This window comes from Herpailurus yagouaroundi, unplaced genomic scaffold (assembly GCF_014898765.1).
Source record: "Herpailurus yagouaroundi ecotype Mexico unplaced genomic scaffold, PumYag 28, whole genome shotgun sequence".
Classification (NCBI taxonomy): domain Eukaryota; kingdom Metazoa; phylum Chordata; class Mammalia; order Carnivora; family Felidae; genus Herpailurus; species Herpailurus yagouaroundi.
The window spans coordinates 2,538,845-2,553,435 of record NW_024412376.1 but is presented as its reverse complement, the minus strand read 5'-3'; the positions used below and the strand labels follow the sequence as shown (position 1 = coordinate 2,553,435).

Sequence of the window (14,591 nt, the reverse complement as noted above, 5' to 3'; positions counted from 1 at the left end):
ACAGAGCAAAAGTGGGGAAGGGGCAGAGAGAGGGGGAGACAAAGAATCTGAAGCAGGCTCCAGGCTCTGAGCTGTAAGCACAGAGCCCGACGCAGGCTCTAACTCACAAACTGTGAGATCATGACCTGAGCCAAGTCAGACACTTAACTGACTGAGTCACCCAGGCGCCCCAAATCTTGGTCTATTCTTAAGCAATGAGAGCAATTCGTTTACCTCAGCCACCACTGATGTATACTCACGATTCAGATGAAACAAATCCTATCTTCTACCACTAAACGGCTAGCAAACACACGCGCACACACACACACACACACACACACACACACACACACACAAATGTATCCTGCTGGCTTGGAGGTTACCCTATCACACCTTACCATCAGCTCAAAGAAAGCAGTATATCAAGAATAAATGCTAACTAATGTTGGCTGGGGAGGGTAGTGACTCCAAAACCAAGATCTAAAAGTTAGATGTGTGATTTGGTTCTTTATTCATATTCAATTAAACATTTATAAAGAGCCTACAATGTTTTGCTTCTAGGCCTTTGTACATGCTGTTCCCTCTGCAGGAACCACTCTTTCCCACCCCACCCATTTGCTTCCCCACCTCACTAACCTCTCACATGTGACTTCCTCTGAGAAGACTTCCCTAGTTTTCTCCACCCCTTCCTGTGTTTCCACAGCACTCGGTTTTACCCCATCAGAGCCCTTATCACTGTGTTAATTACACAGACAGTATGTCCTTTACCCAGGACTTAATCACTGTGCTGGCACCTGAAAATGTTCCATACATACTTACAAAGCATACCAGACATTGTGCCAGATAGGGATACAAAGACAAAAAAAACAAGATCCTAAATTCCCTGTCTAGTAGGAGACAAGCTAAAGCAACAATACAATATAAAATGGGCTACGATGGAGGCATGTACAGGATCTCAGAGGCATAAAGAGCGCTAAGTCACCCTGGAAGCAGGATGAGTAATAATGAAGAAAGAAATGGAAAGAGGATATGCCTAAATTAAGCCTGCAAGATTAAATAAGAGCTAATCAGTGAAGAAAAGAGAAAGGATAATCATTCCAGACAGGAGAAAAACAAGAGCAATAGAAAACAAGGTGGATCTGAGGAACTACAAGTAGTTTGGGATGTACAGTGGTTCTCAAACCTTAGCATGCATCATAATCACCTGGAGGATTTATTAACACACAAGTTGCTAGACCCCACCCCCCAGTTTGTGATTCAGTATGCCTGGAATATGGCCCAAGAATCTGCATTTCAAACATTTTCAGGTGACACTACTACTTCTAACCCCTGGGACAACACTTTGAAAACCACTAGTATAGTGGAACACAGAGGGCATAAGAAATAGCAGTAGACAAGTTCAGAGCAATGCGATGGGGTGAAGGGGGTTAAAAATTATATACACTATACCAAAGAATTTGGCACTAAATAATTTTAACCAGAGAAGTAAGTTTAACTTCAGAAAGATGGTAATAATAGCTAGTATTTATAGAGCACTGGATTTTATGTATTCTGTACTGTCCAGTAACTATTAGACATATATGGCTATTTCAGTTAAATTAAATTAAAGTTCTTTAGTCAAACAACCACATTTCAAGAGCCACATATGGCCAGTGGCTACTGTAGTGAGCACAGATATAGAACATTCATTCCATCATCACACAAAGCACTATTAGACAACACTGATACATATTAACTCATTAAATCTTCAAAACTTCATTTTGAGATAGGTACTGTATTATCTCCATTTTATAGAAAGAAATGTGGCCAAGAAAAATTAAGCAAATTACCCAAGGCCATAAAGCAAGTGCTGCCAATATGGGATGCAAACCCAGATGGTCTGGTTCTTGGGCCTGTGTTCTTAATCACTTCTTAACAAGATCATTCTTGGCAATAATGTGGACTGGAGAGAAAGGATACTGGAGGAAGGAACACCAATGAGGAAACTACTGAGGTAAATCAGGAGAGAAATGACAAGGACCTGCACTGAGAGAGTAGCAGCTGGAATAGCAGTTAATTAAAAGACATTAAAGCAGCAGAAAAGACTGGGGGCAGACTAGAGCTGAATCCAAAAGAAGTGCAAGTGAAGTGTAGAACATAATACCAAAGTTTCTTTTAGGAATCAGAGTCAATGTCAATGTCTTGTACCACAGTAAGAAATCAAAAGAACAAGTTGAAGGTGATAAATTCCATCTGGGTCATCACTGAATTTGAAATGGCTGAGGAAAGACACTACACTATGGGATATACAAGTCTACAGCTCAAAAGAGAGGTTTAGATTATGAATTTAGTCATTAGTATAGTGAAGGTTAAGTCTAGACAGAACTCAGATGGTTGAAACAACAAGTAGGCACAGATCAGGACCTTAGGGAGTCCAATATATAAGATTCAGGCAAAAGATAAGGAGCCAGTAAACTGAAAATAAATTAATCACAAAGATGCAGAAACAGACACCTAGCAAAAAATTATCGCAGAGGTCAAGGGAGGAGAGAATGGTTAACAACCATAAATGCTGCAGAGAAGTCAGGTAACATAAAGACTGAAAACTGTCCATAAGAGCTGTTTCCAATGGTGCTCTAGGCCAAAGGGCAGATTGCAACAGATATGGAATGAATACAGACTTTTTCTCAAGGAGTTTCAAAATGAAGGGAAGACAATAGAGTGTAGATGTAGAGAAGGATTTGGAGCAGTGTTTTTGTTTGCTTTTACTCTAATTTGATGGGAGAGACTTCCCCATGTTAAGGGGAAGACTGGGAATATTATTGATGGAACAAAGCCCCCGAGACAGGAGAGAACAGGTTCCTATACACAGAGAGATGAGCCCTAGACAAGACACTTCTTTTATAACCTCTGAAAAGGTAGCAAAGGGGGTAAAATACCTACAGACGTGTGTAGGTTTGTGTGGGAGGGGTATAAACTGAATGAGCTCATATGGCCAGAGAGATTCCATTCTGTGAAGGAGAATACAGGAGGGTCAGCTGACAATGAGAAAAGTGAAAGGGCTGGAGGAAATACTGAACTGCTGCAGAGAGAACAGACTAAAGACACAGACATACATCCCAAAGCAGAACTGATTAGATGTTACAAATTTGTAAGTGGCATCCCACCACATGGTTCGTGTAATTTTCTTCAAAATGATAAACAGTCCCATAAGAAGCAGGGAGAGAAAAATGATTGGCTTAATGTCAAGTCTGGGGTTTGCCAACTGGAGGAGTAAAGCGAGTAACTGAGGTGATAAACCATAAGGCCAAGCAATTAGAAGAAAAGCATTAGAGTGGTGGGAGGGGGGCACCCATCAAACTCACACATGGAACCTTCTCCAGAATATGCACCAAAGGAGACCCTGACGAGAAAAAAAAGAGCAGGTGCGTAGGAGAGAAAGGTGAAACATTAGGGCACTTACGGTCAGGAAGTAGGATAAAACAAAATTTAGGTTTCCATAAGTACACTGTCCTGGTTCAAAGTGTGTTCATGAGAGTGAGGGTGAAGTATGTTGTTTCATGAATTTGTCTGAATTTCGATGATTAGGTAAAAAGCATCTGCTTCTGTCCTAACCCCCTCAGCAAGTTCAAATAGAGGGTTTTCAACCCTGGCTGTACTGAAGATGCACATGGCGACCTCAAAACAAAACAAAATTTAAAAAATCTCATATCTGGACCCCACTGCTAAATTTAACTGCCCTGGTGTTCATTTTTTGAGGCTCCTTGGGTCAAAAGTGGATTTAGTATCACTGCTTTAGATTTAAGTTACAAATTTAAGAATTTACTGGCATGAGAAGAAATTAAATAACTAAAGCAGGAAAATGGTAAAAGAGGATCTAAACCCTAAGTCAGATATTTAAAGATGTGCTCAACAGAAAAGTTGGGAAACCACCCTAAAGCACAGCATCACACTCAACACACAAAAAAATTTAATAATGTTTCTAAGGGTTCTGTTACAGGTTCTAGAAAATTCAGGAGTTAAATGCTTCACTGTAGCCAATGAAAGAAAAAGAAAAACCTGCACTCTACTAAGCAGAAAGAATTGAAAACCAACTTAACAGCACCTCTCCAGGTCAACTACAGTTCACAATTCCCTGGAGGAAAAAGCAGCCTATAATATAAGCATGATAACACCGCCCCCCCCCCCCCGCCACACACACACGGAATCTCTACCTTCTGCACGAAAGGTAAATGGCAAAGGAATCAGCTGTCTTCTTTCACACATACAAAAATTTTAAGTTTTTTAGCTGACAGATTTTCTTTCTACGTCATTTTCTCCCTAATCAGTTTTACCAATAATCTTAAAACCACCCAGTTATTGTATAAATAACTGTCTCCAATCTCAATCTTTATTTGCCATTACTGTAACGCACTGCAAAATTTTACCACGAAGTAAAATAATGCAGAGATGAACTGTTAGTCAAAACGACCAAAAAAGACAAACATAATCTGTTTGCTGCCTTCTCTTTTAAGGTTTGTTTCCTATTACAAATCATCACCCAGAATTAAGACTCTATGTATACATAACAATGCATGGTAGACTCTACATTTCTGTTTTCCCCATATTTAATACCTTTAATAAGAATTACTTCATTAATAGAAAAGCTTGTACCTTTCTATCTCAGTCCTAAACATTTTAAGTTCTAACCAATTATCCAAGTCACTCCAAAGATCTATGTTGTCGACTTTCTGAAAATCAGACTTAACTATAAGCAGACCTTTTTTTTTTTCTTTCAAAATTCAAGTACTTTCTCTTCCAGCATTATGGTAGCTCAACATGTCTTCTGATACATACCTAAAAACAGAGGACCACTTTCTAATTCCTCTAACGTGGACCATAAGAAAGCAATCTTTTACAAAACGATAAAATATTGCTTCAACTTTCAAGAATGTACAGCTATCTTCAAACACTGAAACAAGCTGATTTACATATTTGTGGTTTATAAAAACCACCAAAACTCTCTAGACCAGAGTTTATTCTATGGTTTCCATTAAGAAACACATTATTTTAGGGGCGCCTGGGTGGCTCAGTCAGTTAAGCGTCCGACTTCGGCTCAGGTCACGATCTCGCGGTCCGTGAGTTCGAGCCCCGTGTCAGGCTCTGGGCTGATGGCTCAGAGCCTGGAGCCTGCTTCCAATTCTGTGTCTCCCTCTCTCTCTGCCCCTTCCCCATTCATGCTCTGTCTCTCTCTGTCTCAAAAATAAAATAAAATGTTAAAAAAAATTAAAAAAAAAAGAAATACATTATTTTATACTTATTGCTAACACTTTAAAGCAGTACTACAGCCTAATGAAAAAAAAAGCAAAGAACTGAGAAGGGTCTGACCACTTTCTCCCAGATTAACCTGCTGCATGGCACTGAGCTAGACACTTAAATCTCTTTGACCCTCAATTTCTCTATTTATGAAATAAGATTAGAAATACTGTTATCCAAGACTGTTACTGGCTCAAAATTCTACAAAATGCAAAAGATTCTTTTTTTCAAAGAATTTATCTGTACTTTGTAAGCATAATATAATCCAAGTATAAAATATACCTAACACCATAGCTAGACTTATTTTTCCTTAGGTCTTTTTTTTTTTTTTAATTGCCAGCAGTTAAAAACTATTTTGACGCAGAATGGCATTCTGCAAATCGAAATACTACACCACTATAATCCCTATGCTTAATTTCAACCCTTAACCAAATAATACCATATTACAAACAGTTTCTTTGCCTGTTCCCTAATGAAGTTGAGAGAAGTTCTTTGGACTTGAATTTACAGAGTTATGTACAGTGCTGATGAAAGCCATCTGTCGGGAACTATGACTTTCCTGTCAAAGGAAAACACCAGAAGAAGCAGTCTAGATTTTCCTGGGAACCAGCTGCAGCTGAATGAGTCCTAATCCTGCTCCAGCTGGGAAAAGCAGAAGGGTGAAGTCGCTACAGGTCTAATTCATCTGCTGCAGGTCCTTTGTGAACTGACTCCACCCATGAGTAGCCAATTGGTAAACAACTTTACCAGAAGGAGGCTCTTAATAATTCTTATGCGTAACATTCATTTGTTTCTTTAAAAATGTTTAAATCAGAACATGAAAAGTATTCATTATTCTAATTTTAACACTTCCCAGTTCACTTTTAAAAAATCTTCTTAATTCTACTTTAACCAGCCAACATGGCAGCCAGATTCAGTCCTCTTATATAGCTAAGATCCAAGTCAGTATAGAAAATATACTTTCTCCAATACTCTAAATAGAAAGAAAAAAATCCTACTATCTATTTGCTTTCATAGTATTAAAGATAAGTGTAATATAAAAAAACACTGGCTCATGTGTCAGGATGAACTAAATAAAAAACAGGCAGCAAAGATAAGAAGATAATGTATTTTGCATACATTTTCCATTTGGTGTTTTATGAGAAGCCATAATGAAAACCTGTATTATTAAATGTTATTAAATGGCTATTATATAAATATATTACACCTATAAAATTTAACCATGTCAAATTCTTCTGAGCCTTCAATAAGAAAACATGTCAAAGCACTCAGAACAGTACTCAATGCATTGTTAGCCCTTTAACAAATGTTAGCTATTAATAGGTTTCTATAAGCAACTGCTTACATTCCCTTGGCCTACTGATACAGGGCAAAGAAAGGTCAAAATGGTTAGATCCTCTAGGTCCTATTCCTGAAGCACTTTGTAGTATCTGATGTCTTCATTAATTTCTTCCCTTTATTTCATCAATTTATTAGAAATTAGTCCAAAAAAGAGTAGAGTGCTAGTAACTGTTAAGTGTAAGAAAAATGTTTAGGTTGTGTGCATTGGCTAGGTATAGAAGTTTTGATTAGCAATGGCTAAACCAAAGGTTGCTTTAGTAGCTCAAATTTTCTTTCAGGGTGTGTCATGGACTGAAAATTACCAAAACACACAGAGCTCACAAGCTAACTAGAAGACCAAAAATTACCTGTACAGTTGATTGAATTTAAATAAATACTGCATTATAAGTATATCTCTGCCTGAATTATTTTTAAATTTCTGGGTTGTTTTTTTTTTTTTTTTAAATAAGAACAAGTCTGCTGAGACAAAGTCAATTCCTAACCCCATTTATATTTAATCTACCTCGATAAATTGTTAGTAACAAATTTTTATTTTTTATTTCTAGCCAGCTTTTCCTCACAGTCCAGTTAGAGTCACCAAAAGTTGATGTAGCATCAATCTTACTATAAAGGCCATTTCCAAATAGCTAAATCAAAGCTTTATTATTCTTAACTCAGTGTTTTCAAATATGAAAACATATTTGCATCCCTACATCAAAAATCTAAGTTCCTGTCAAAGTCCCATTTATTCTACAAATTTAAAATGTCAAATTCCACTCAGAAAAATAATTTGGATTCAGTATACTAAGAGTTTACTGTACTGATGTAACTTATTTTAGAAGGTTTTAAATGTATCGCTTGATCTTTCTACTCTAAGTTACCTACCTTGGTAATAACTAAACAATAACATTAGTTGACAATACTTTCTCTTCCCTTTCCAATTGTAATGCTTCCGCAAATTATAACTCTGTTCCACAATACTACTCCACAAAATAACATTTCAATGCCGTGGTTATCATTAAGAGTACAGTTTTCTGGACTAGTAAGAAGGAACATAAGCTAGATTTTTCTGTGTGTAAAATGAACCCAGAAATTTGATATCAAGGTGAAAATTATTCCTGAAAAGGTTCCTTCCAAGACTCAGTGTCTAAAGATAATTTTTGTTAGTGTTTAGTGTTTTAGAGGGGTGGAGGGGCAGAAAAAGAGGGAAAGAGAAAGAATCCTAAGCAGGGGGACTCGGACACTCGATCTCATGAGATCATGCCCTGAACCAAAATCAAGAATCAGATGTTTAACCAACTGAGCCACCCAGGCGCCCCTAAAGATAATTTTTTAAATAGACCATCACAATCTCAAATAATACAGCCCCACCCAAGAAACATCTCATTATTTCTGAGATTCACAATGCTTAATTGATATGAAAAAAAAGAATGTAAAAGCTGTATTTCATAAACTAAAAAATAATTCCAAAAATATTTATTTCACATCTCTCTACCTTAATCCTCAACAAGACCTAAATCCTAAATTCATTGTTCGCTGTAGGCATCTAAATGTTTGTTATATGAATAAATGAAATAAATGAACAAATTATCTTACAGTAAAATCTTTCAAAAGCAAATAAATTTTCAAGAAGCAAGTTGTTATTTAAGCCAGTGTCACACTATCACTCTCACCTATATGTCACAATTCAAGGGAAAGCAACATTTGGTCCAAAATAAAAGCACTCTACTTACAACCATGCAACAAATCCCAAAGTGCAAATCAGAAAATTTCAGTGATAAATAAAATGAAAATTAATAAGCACAGAAATTATCTTTAAGAGAAATAAAATGTCATGTAAACAAAATTATTTTTTTATAGATCGCAGGCACACAAAACTAGATTTTTCATAATCTTTGGTTTCTGATACATTCTTATCACTGATTCAAAGTCAGTTTTAGAATTCATTCTATGATAGAAAGAGAAAAAAGGGACACAAACCAAGAAGGGGTAGGGGGTAGAAGGGCATATGGCCTTTCATAATTAGAGAATGTGCTATGGAATTAACACCAAAAATATTCACAACTGTGTACCTGAGTGCAGTGTCAGGCACTGTATGTAACAACTCCCAAGAGGCAGCAGGTAGCTAAAGCTGTTACAAAGATTGGAGCCAGACTGCCCAAGTTCAAATCCCAGCTTTGCCACTTAATATCTCTGCGACTTAGAGAAATTAGTAAACCTCTTTTATGCCTCAGTTTCTTCACTTGTAACATAACAGTACCTACTTCATGGATATGTATGAGAATTCAATGAGTTAATAGATGTATAGCTTTAAAGTAATGCGTGGCACGTAGTAAACACATCAAGTTAAATACACTTACCATAAACTACCACAACCCTAAAGCTAGCTCAGAAATTTCCCTTACAACATAGATTTAACTTTTAGATCATAGTATCCCATGGATTTTCCTATTTATCAGTGTGAAAACACACTTAAGTTCAAGTGTGTTCACAAAAACTCTTAAAAAAAAAAAACAACTATTTCTACACAGCTGATCCCACAAAAAGCAGCAAACACTACTCAGTTGCTGAAAATCTAACATACAGTTCTACGGTTCCTTCCAAAGGCTGGTATCTCCAAGCAATAAAAGTTAAAAATTGATACAGAAAAAAATAAAGAGGAACTTGAGATAATGCCAATTCAGTTCCAGAGTGCCTGGCCCACAATAGGTACTCACTCAATAACCATTTGCTGAATTAATTAAGGCCTAAATGTGAAAGTACTTCTGGCCTATCTTTTCCTTTCTCCATCACTGTCAAATACACTCTGTATAATTTTTTTGAGAATATCTAGGTTCATAACAGCAAACCAATCAATTTTTAAAAGAGAAAGGAAAGTACATAAAATACAATAAAAAGAACATATAATCTGTTCAGAGGAGTAATTCCTCACCATATTATGATTTTGAATGTGAGCTTTTCTTATCTTTGGGGGAAGTCACTCAGGAAATTCACTACTTAAAATAAGACTATTTAAAAATATATAGCAGATCTCATCAACTCTAACTCCATAGATATCATAAAATTAGTTTTTAATTCAGACCCATACACATATATAGAAGTCTATTCAACAAAACTCAAAATACATTCTTAAATGTATACTCCAAATTTAGTTACTTCGGTTAACAACACTATATATTACAGTTATGTAACCTAAAAGATATTTCTAACTAAAGTCAACCAACAAATCTCTACTGGATTAAGCTTTTTTTTTTTTTTTTTTTTAACATAGAGGTCTCAGCCCAACTGCAAAATAAGATGGTTCTCAAGGTCCCCTTTCAAAAGTAAAATCCCAGGGTGACAAAACTTAGATTTGTCCCATAGTGTACTATACTGGCTACCTTTTAAAAATACATACACAATTGATACTTTATATATAGCTAATATTTTCAAAAATTAAAATATCTAATTCAAGCAAGGGAAATTATAGTAAAAGCAAGCACCCAGGTGTTCTGGCAAAAAATTTATAATACCTAATTCACTGATATAACACTGAATTCATTCTAAACTATAAATTGTTTCCTGTTTCCATGCAGTTAACCTGTAAATCATTTGGTAACAATTTTTGGAATCAATCGTTATATTTCACTTAACTTCAGCCATATGTGATCAAGAAACAGCTCTTACAGTAAGAGTTCTTACAGCACTGGACTACAGAGTAAAGCATTTCAGTTATTTGTCCACCTTGAAATTTTAATACCACACTTTTAAATAAAATGCTCAAATGACACACAACCATTCTAACAGAATAATTTCAAGAGTAATAATGGTTAAGATAATGTTTCTATTTCAAAGTTCACTGGGAAAATTGAACCTTAAAATAGATCTCTAAAACTTCATCAAAGAAAAATACTGTTATTTTTCAGTTGCTATTTAAACAAAAATCTATAGCTGGGTTACTAACTGCAATAAATTTAGACTGAACCTCAAGTATTTTTAAACACATGCAGTGTTAACTTTACAATCTTCTCATCCTAGAAGTAGCTTCCATGATCTTAGGCAAAATAAAGATTATTTTACTATTGTATACTAAAATGTGCATTAAGTACTACCACTCTCCCCACAACTACAATTCAGAACACTTGAAATAAATTCACAGCTAAGACACTAGGTCAATGTAAAAAAATGCTGACAAAATTCTCTTCATCTCCTAATATCTATTGAAAGGCCAAAATTTGCTGTTTCTTAGCATACTTTTTTAACTGCACAAAATAACAGCATAAAACACAGCACATTACCACTGTGTACCAAAACTCCCAACTCCACAGAACTTTAGGAATACAGAATACTTCTTCCTGACCCATGTAGTTACACCGCTCATAAATAACACTTAGGACTTCATCATATGCAAAGAATACATGACAAAAAGTTAGAATACGACAAAAATAAGAATTGATAAATTTGCTTAGCTACAACTACAGATGGGTCAGGAGACTCAGTCTCACTCCTTCCTAATGGTAATGTGCAAGAAAAAAGAAAAAAAGGAAAAAGGTTCTTAGAGTCACCTGCTTGTTTCAAATCCAAGCCTCAAACATTTAGGAGTGCTCATCAACTTCCAGCAGTAAGATATTCTAAGAACTTACAACAGCCTTAAAGTTGAATGCTACTTTTAAACTCTAATCTAAATCTGTTCTTTTCGGTACATCAATACACTCTGAATGTCAGGTGTCAAATATTTCAAAGTATCAGGGCAACTGGTATCTACTGAATTCCAACAACTTACCAATAAAAAACCAAAGATAATCATTCCCTAAGTCCCCAAACACAAAACTTGAACATAACTTCTACATACTTCCTAGAAACATGACTTTGTAGCATGCTATATCTTCAGCTCTATGAACACTGATGCGTATACCACTCTTACCTTATCCTTTTCATGGGGAAGGAGTGACACTGGAGGTAAAGAGGAAAGAGACTCACAACTCTCTTTCCCATCCACACTGGTTGCTTTAGTGTTGAGCCGATAAAGAGGTCCATCTTTAAGGAGTCTGCCGTGGCCAACGGCTCGTTTAATAGCCAATCGTAACTGCTGGTGAAAGCCAGAGGCAGCGTTGCCTCCAAATAATGCAGACACATCCTTCTGACCTTTCAAAAAACGTTCAATGCTTTTCAAAGTTGAGCCACTGGACTCTGCCAAGCCCTCAACTGCCCGCTTGATCAGTTTATTCCAATCTACGTTTTGTTTATTATCCAATTTTCCATGGTTACGGGGTTTAGGAAGTGCTATTCGCCCAGGATTATCAGGATCTTTATAGGAATTGAGTCCTTTATTTGAGACTTTTAAAATTGTTCCATCTTTAACACTCAACTCCAATTGTTCTAAAACAGTTTTACGATCCAAGCCATGGGATGAAGACACTGCATTGCATATCCTTTCTTCTGAAGGACGCTGTTTTTGCTTCTTCACTTTTTTGATGGCCTCCAAAATCCACTCCGTATACAGCGGGTTAGCGAGTTTTACCATGGTGAAGGATTCTGTATATCCATAGAGTCGTTATCCCTTATCCTGATGCTGAGTAAGTTTTATACCATGGAAAACAACATTCTCGGAAGCTGGGAACCAGTTAACCATAGCATACAAGTTTTCTGGCCTGAGTCCTTCCTCCTTGCACAAAACAGAGTGCCTCCTCACTTTTACTTCAGAAACCAAAACAACCTGTTATTTGAAATGTCTTTAAATTTCCCAATAAATTTCTCAATAGCACCACACATGGGTCTCTTCATGAACTTGTAAGAACTCAAGAACATCCCATTACCAGCAGAAAAATGTGCATCTTATGCCTGAAAAACAATTAAAACAAGATCAGTTTCCTATCAAATCCCACTTTGTAAATAAGCTATAAATGAAACATCCTAATCTTTAAAAACAATCAAATAGCAAATGTTTATTGAGCACCTGTAGAGTTTTAACAAGTTTCTATCAACATTCTGAAACAATCATGTATGTATGTAAAGGATTGGAATAAAAATGAAAAAAAGATGAATAATTAGGATACAACAGGTATACAAGATGAGATATACTATGAATGACCTTAGGCTACAACTAACCAGAGGGGTGCTGACTATTCTGTACTCCACAATCTCTGCTCACCAGTCTATGAATTCAAACTCTTCCTGGTCATCTTTCCCCAAGAAACTATTCAGCACTTCAACAAGTATCTGGATTAGTAGAAAGAATCCTGCAATGAAAGTAAGAGTGAATCTTTCATCTTTCAAAATTCCAGACATTCAGACTGCATAAAAACAGTCAATAAAATAAGGAAGAAAACCGTTGAGAAAATTTTAACTATTTTATATAAAAAAAATACTATTTACACAGATCAAGTTCATATTTTAAGTAAACACTGCAAATGGAAACAAAAATACTGAAAATCATCAAGTGTCAGAAGTGCTTAAAGAATTTTAAAATAATCCAATTTCATTCAAATTTCAAGAATAACATGCTGATAGCTTCTCCTAAACCAAACTAAAACACTAATATTCAATATAACGGCAGAAATAACTGTCAAAATGTTCATAACCGAGCTACAGATATAGCAACTAGAAATGAGAAAGGCCCAGAATCACAGGGTTCAAATGCACACACTACATGTCAAATGCACAATATTGCCTGTCGGCAGGTCTAAAGAGAAGATCTCATAGATTCAAGATTTCTGTCCTGAAATGAACGTGAAAGAGTAAAACACAAACACATAAATACAATGCCTCTCCAGGATCAAAGTCAATATTCTTCTTTCAGACAAAAGAATCTGGCAGATACAGATCTTTTTAAAAATCACCAAAATAACAAATTCTGAAACCAATTAACTTCTTTGCTTCCAAAAATAAATGCAACTTAGGTGATTTTTAGGACGCCTGCTCTTATTCTGAGAAGCATTTACATTACAACCTAAAAAAGTATATGAAAAATGGCTCCCGCAGCAATTATTCTTAAAATTAATATTAAAACCAAAAGCAAAACTAACAGATATTAGAAAAGCTACAGTGCTATAAACTCTGATAGGAAAGAAAAAGGCTGAAGTAAACACTCAAACTTGAGCTAAGATTTATTTTTAAATTAGCTGGCTAAAAAGAAGCCCCCTGAGAGAGCTATGCTTCATTCTGGTGAGAGTCTCGAGAGGATAGAAATCATAGTATTATTACTCCAAGAACGTTCATTACGTAGGCATTAACGCTAAACTGAAGGAGAAGCTACAATCTGAGTTTAAGAAGCCGGGAACGTCCTAATTGATTATGCTCGCAGGTGAAAGAATGAATGACAGCTAGTCATTGTCTCTCAGGCCAGGGTTTTCACCAGTCTCCAGGTCTTCAGACAGTAAAGCGCCTGCAGACTTGAACTTTAACTCTCTGAAAGTACACCAGCGGCTAGAGAAAAACTACTCCTTGCTTCCGACAGTCCTTCCCCGGCCTGGATTCCCCACCCCCAAACACATCTTCGCGCTCTCTTTTTAAAGAGCGAGAAACTTTAAAAACTTCAAACTGCACAACCCTGCAGCTTGCCAACGGGTAGCTTCGCCGTACCCATCAGATGGAAACAGAACCCAAAGACTAAGTTAACAATGAAATCACGTGAAAGAGTTAAGAGCAATGTATCTCCCATTCCCGGTTCCTCCAAATCCTAAGCCCCACAGAGGCCGGTTCAAAGGAGGCGTTTGGGGCACGCAGGCTGCCCAAGAAGCCTGACAGGTCCGGCAGCTCCCGTCCAAACCGGACGAAGGTTGACAGGCAGCCCGCCGCCTCCCCTCCCAGCGCAGGGGCTGACAGCCCGACAGACACAACACCACACGTGCTGCCTCCTCCGCACCACAACACCCGCCAGCCTGTCACCCCCACTTGCAGCCTCAGCCCCGCTCGGATCTCCGCGCACCCCGCCGGAGCCGGAGAGCGAGCACCCGGGAGCGCGGGCAGCAGGGGCCGCGCCCGGCCTGGGGCAGCGAGCGGCCGGGCGCAGGTGGGGCCGGGGCGGTGGGCGCGCCCCC

General features: G+C 37.2%; 1 protein-coding gene across 4 annotated transcripts in view; it reads right to left on the bottom strand.

Moving 5' to 3' along the window:
- Positions 1-14,591, bottom strand: part of KAT6A (lysine acetyltransferase 6A) — a 114,426-nt gene that overhangs the window by 99,196 nt on the left and 639 nt on the right. For 2 of the 4 annotated variants that reach the window (XM_040448657.1, XM_040448863.1), the window contains exon 2: positions 11,477-12,393. In XM_040448657.1, coding sequence (XP_040304591.1) covers positions 11,477-12,076 — 600 coding nt within the window. In that variant the 5' untranslated portion in view covers positions 12,077-12,393. The other 2 variants (XM_040448715.1, XM_040448791.1) reach the window with 2 other exon arrangements.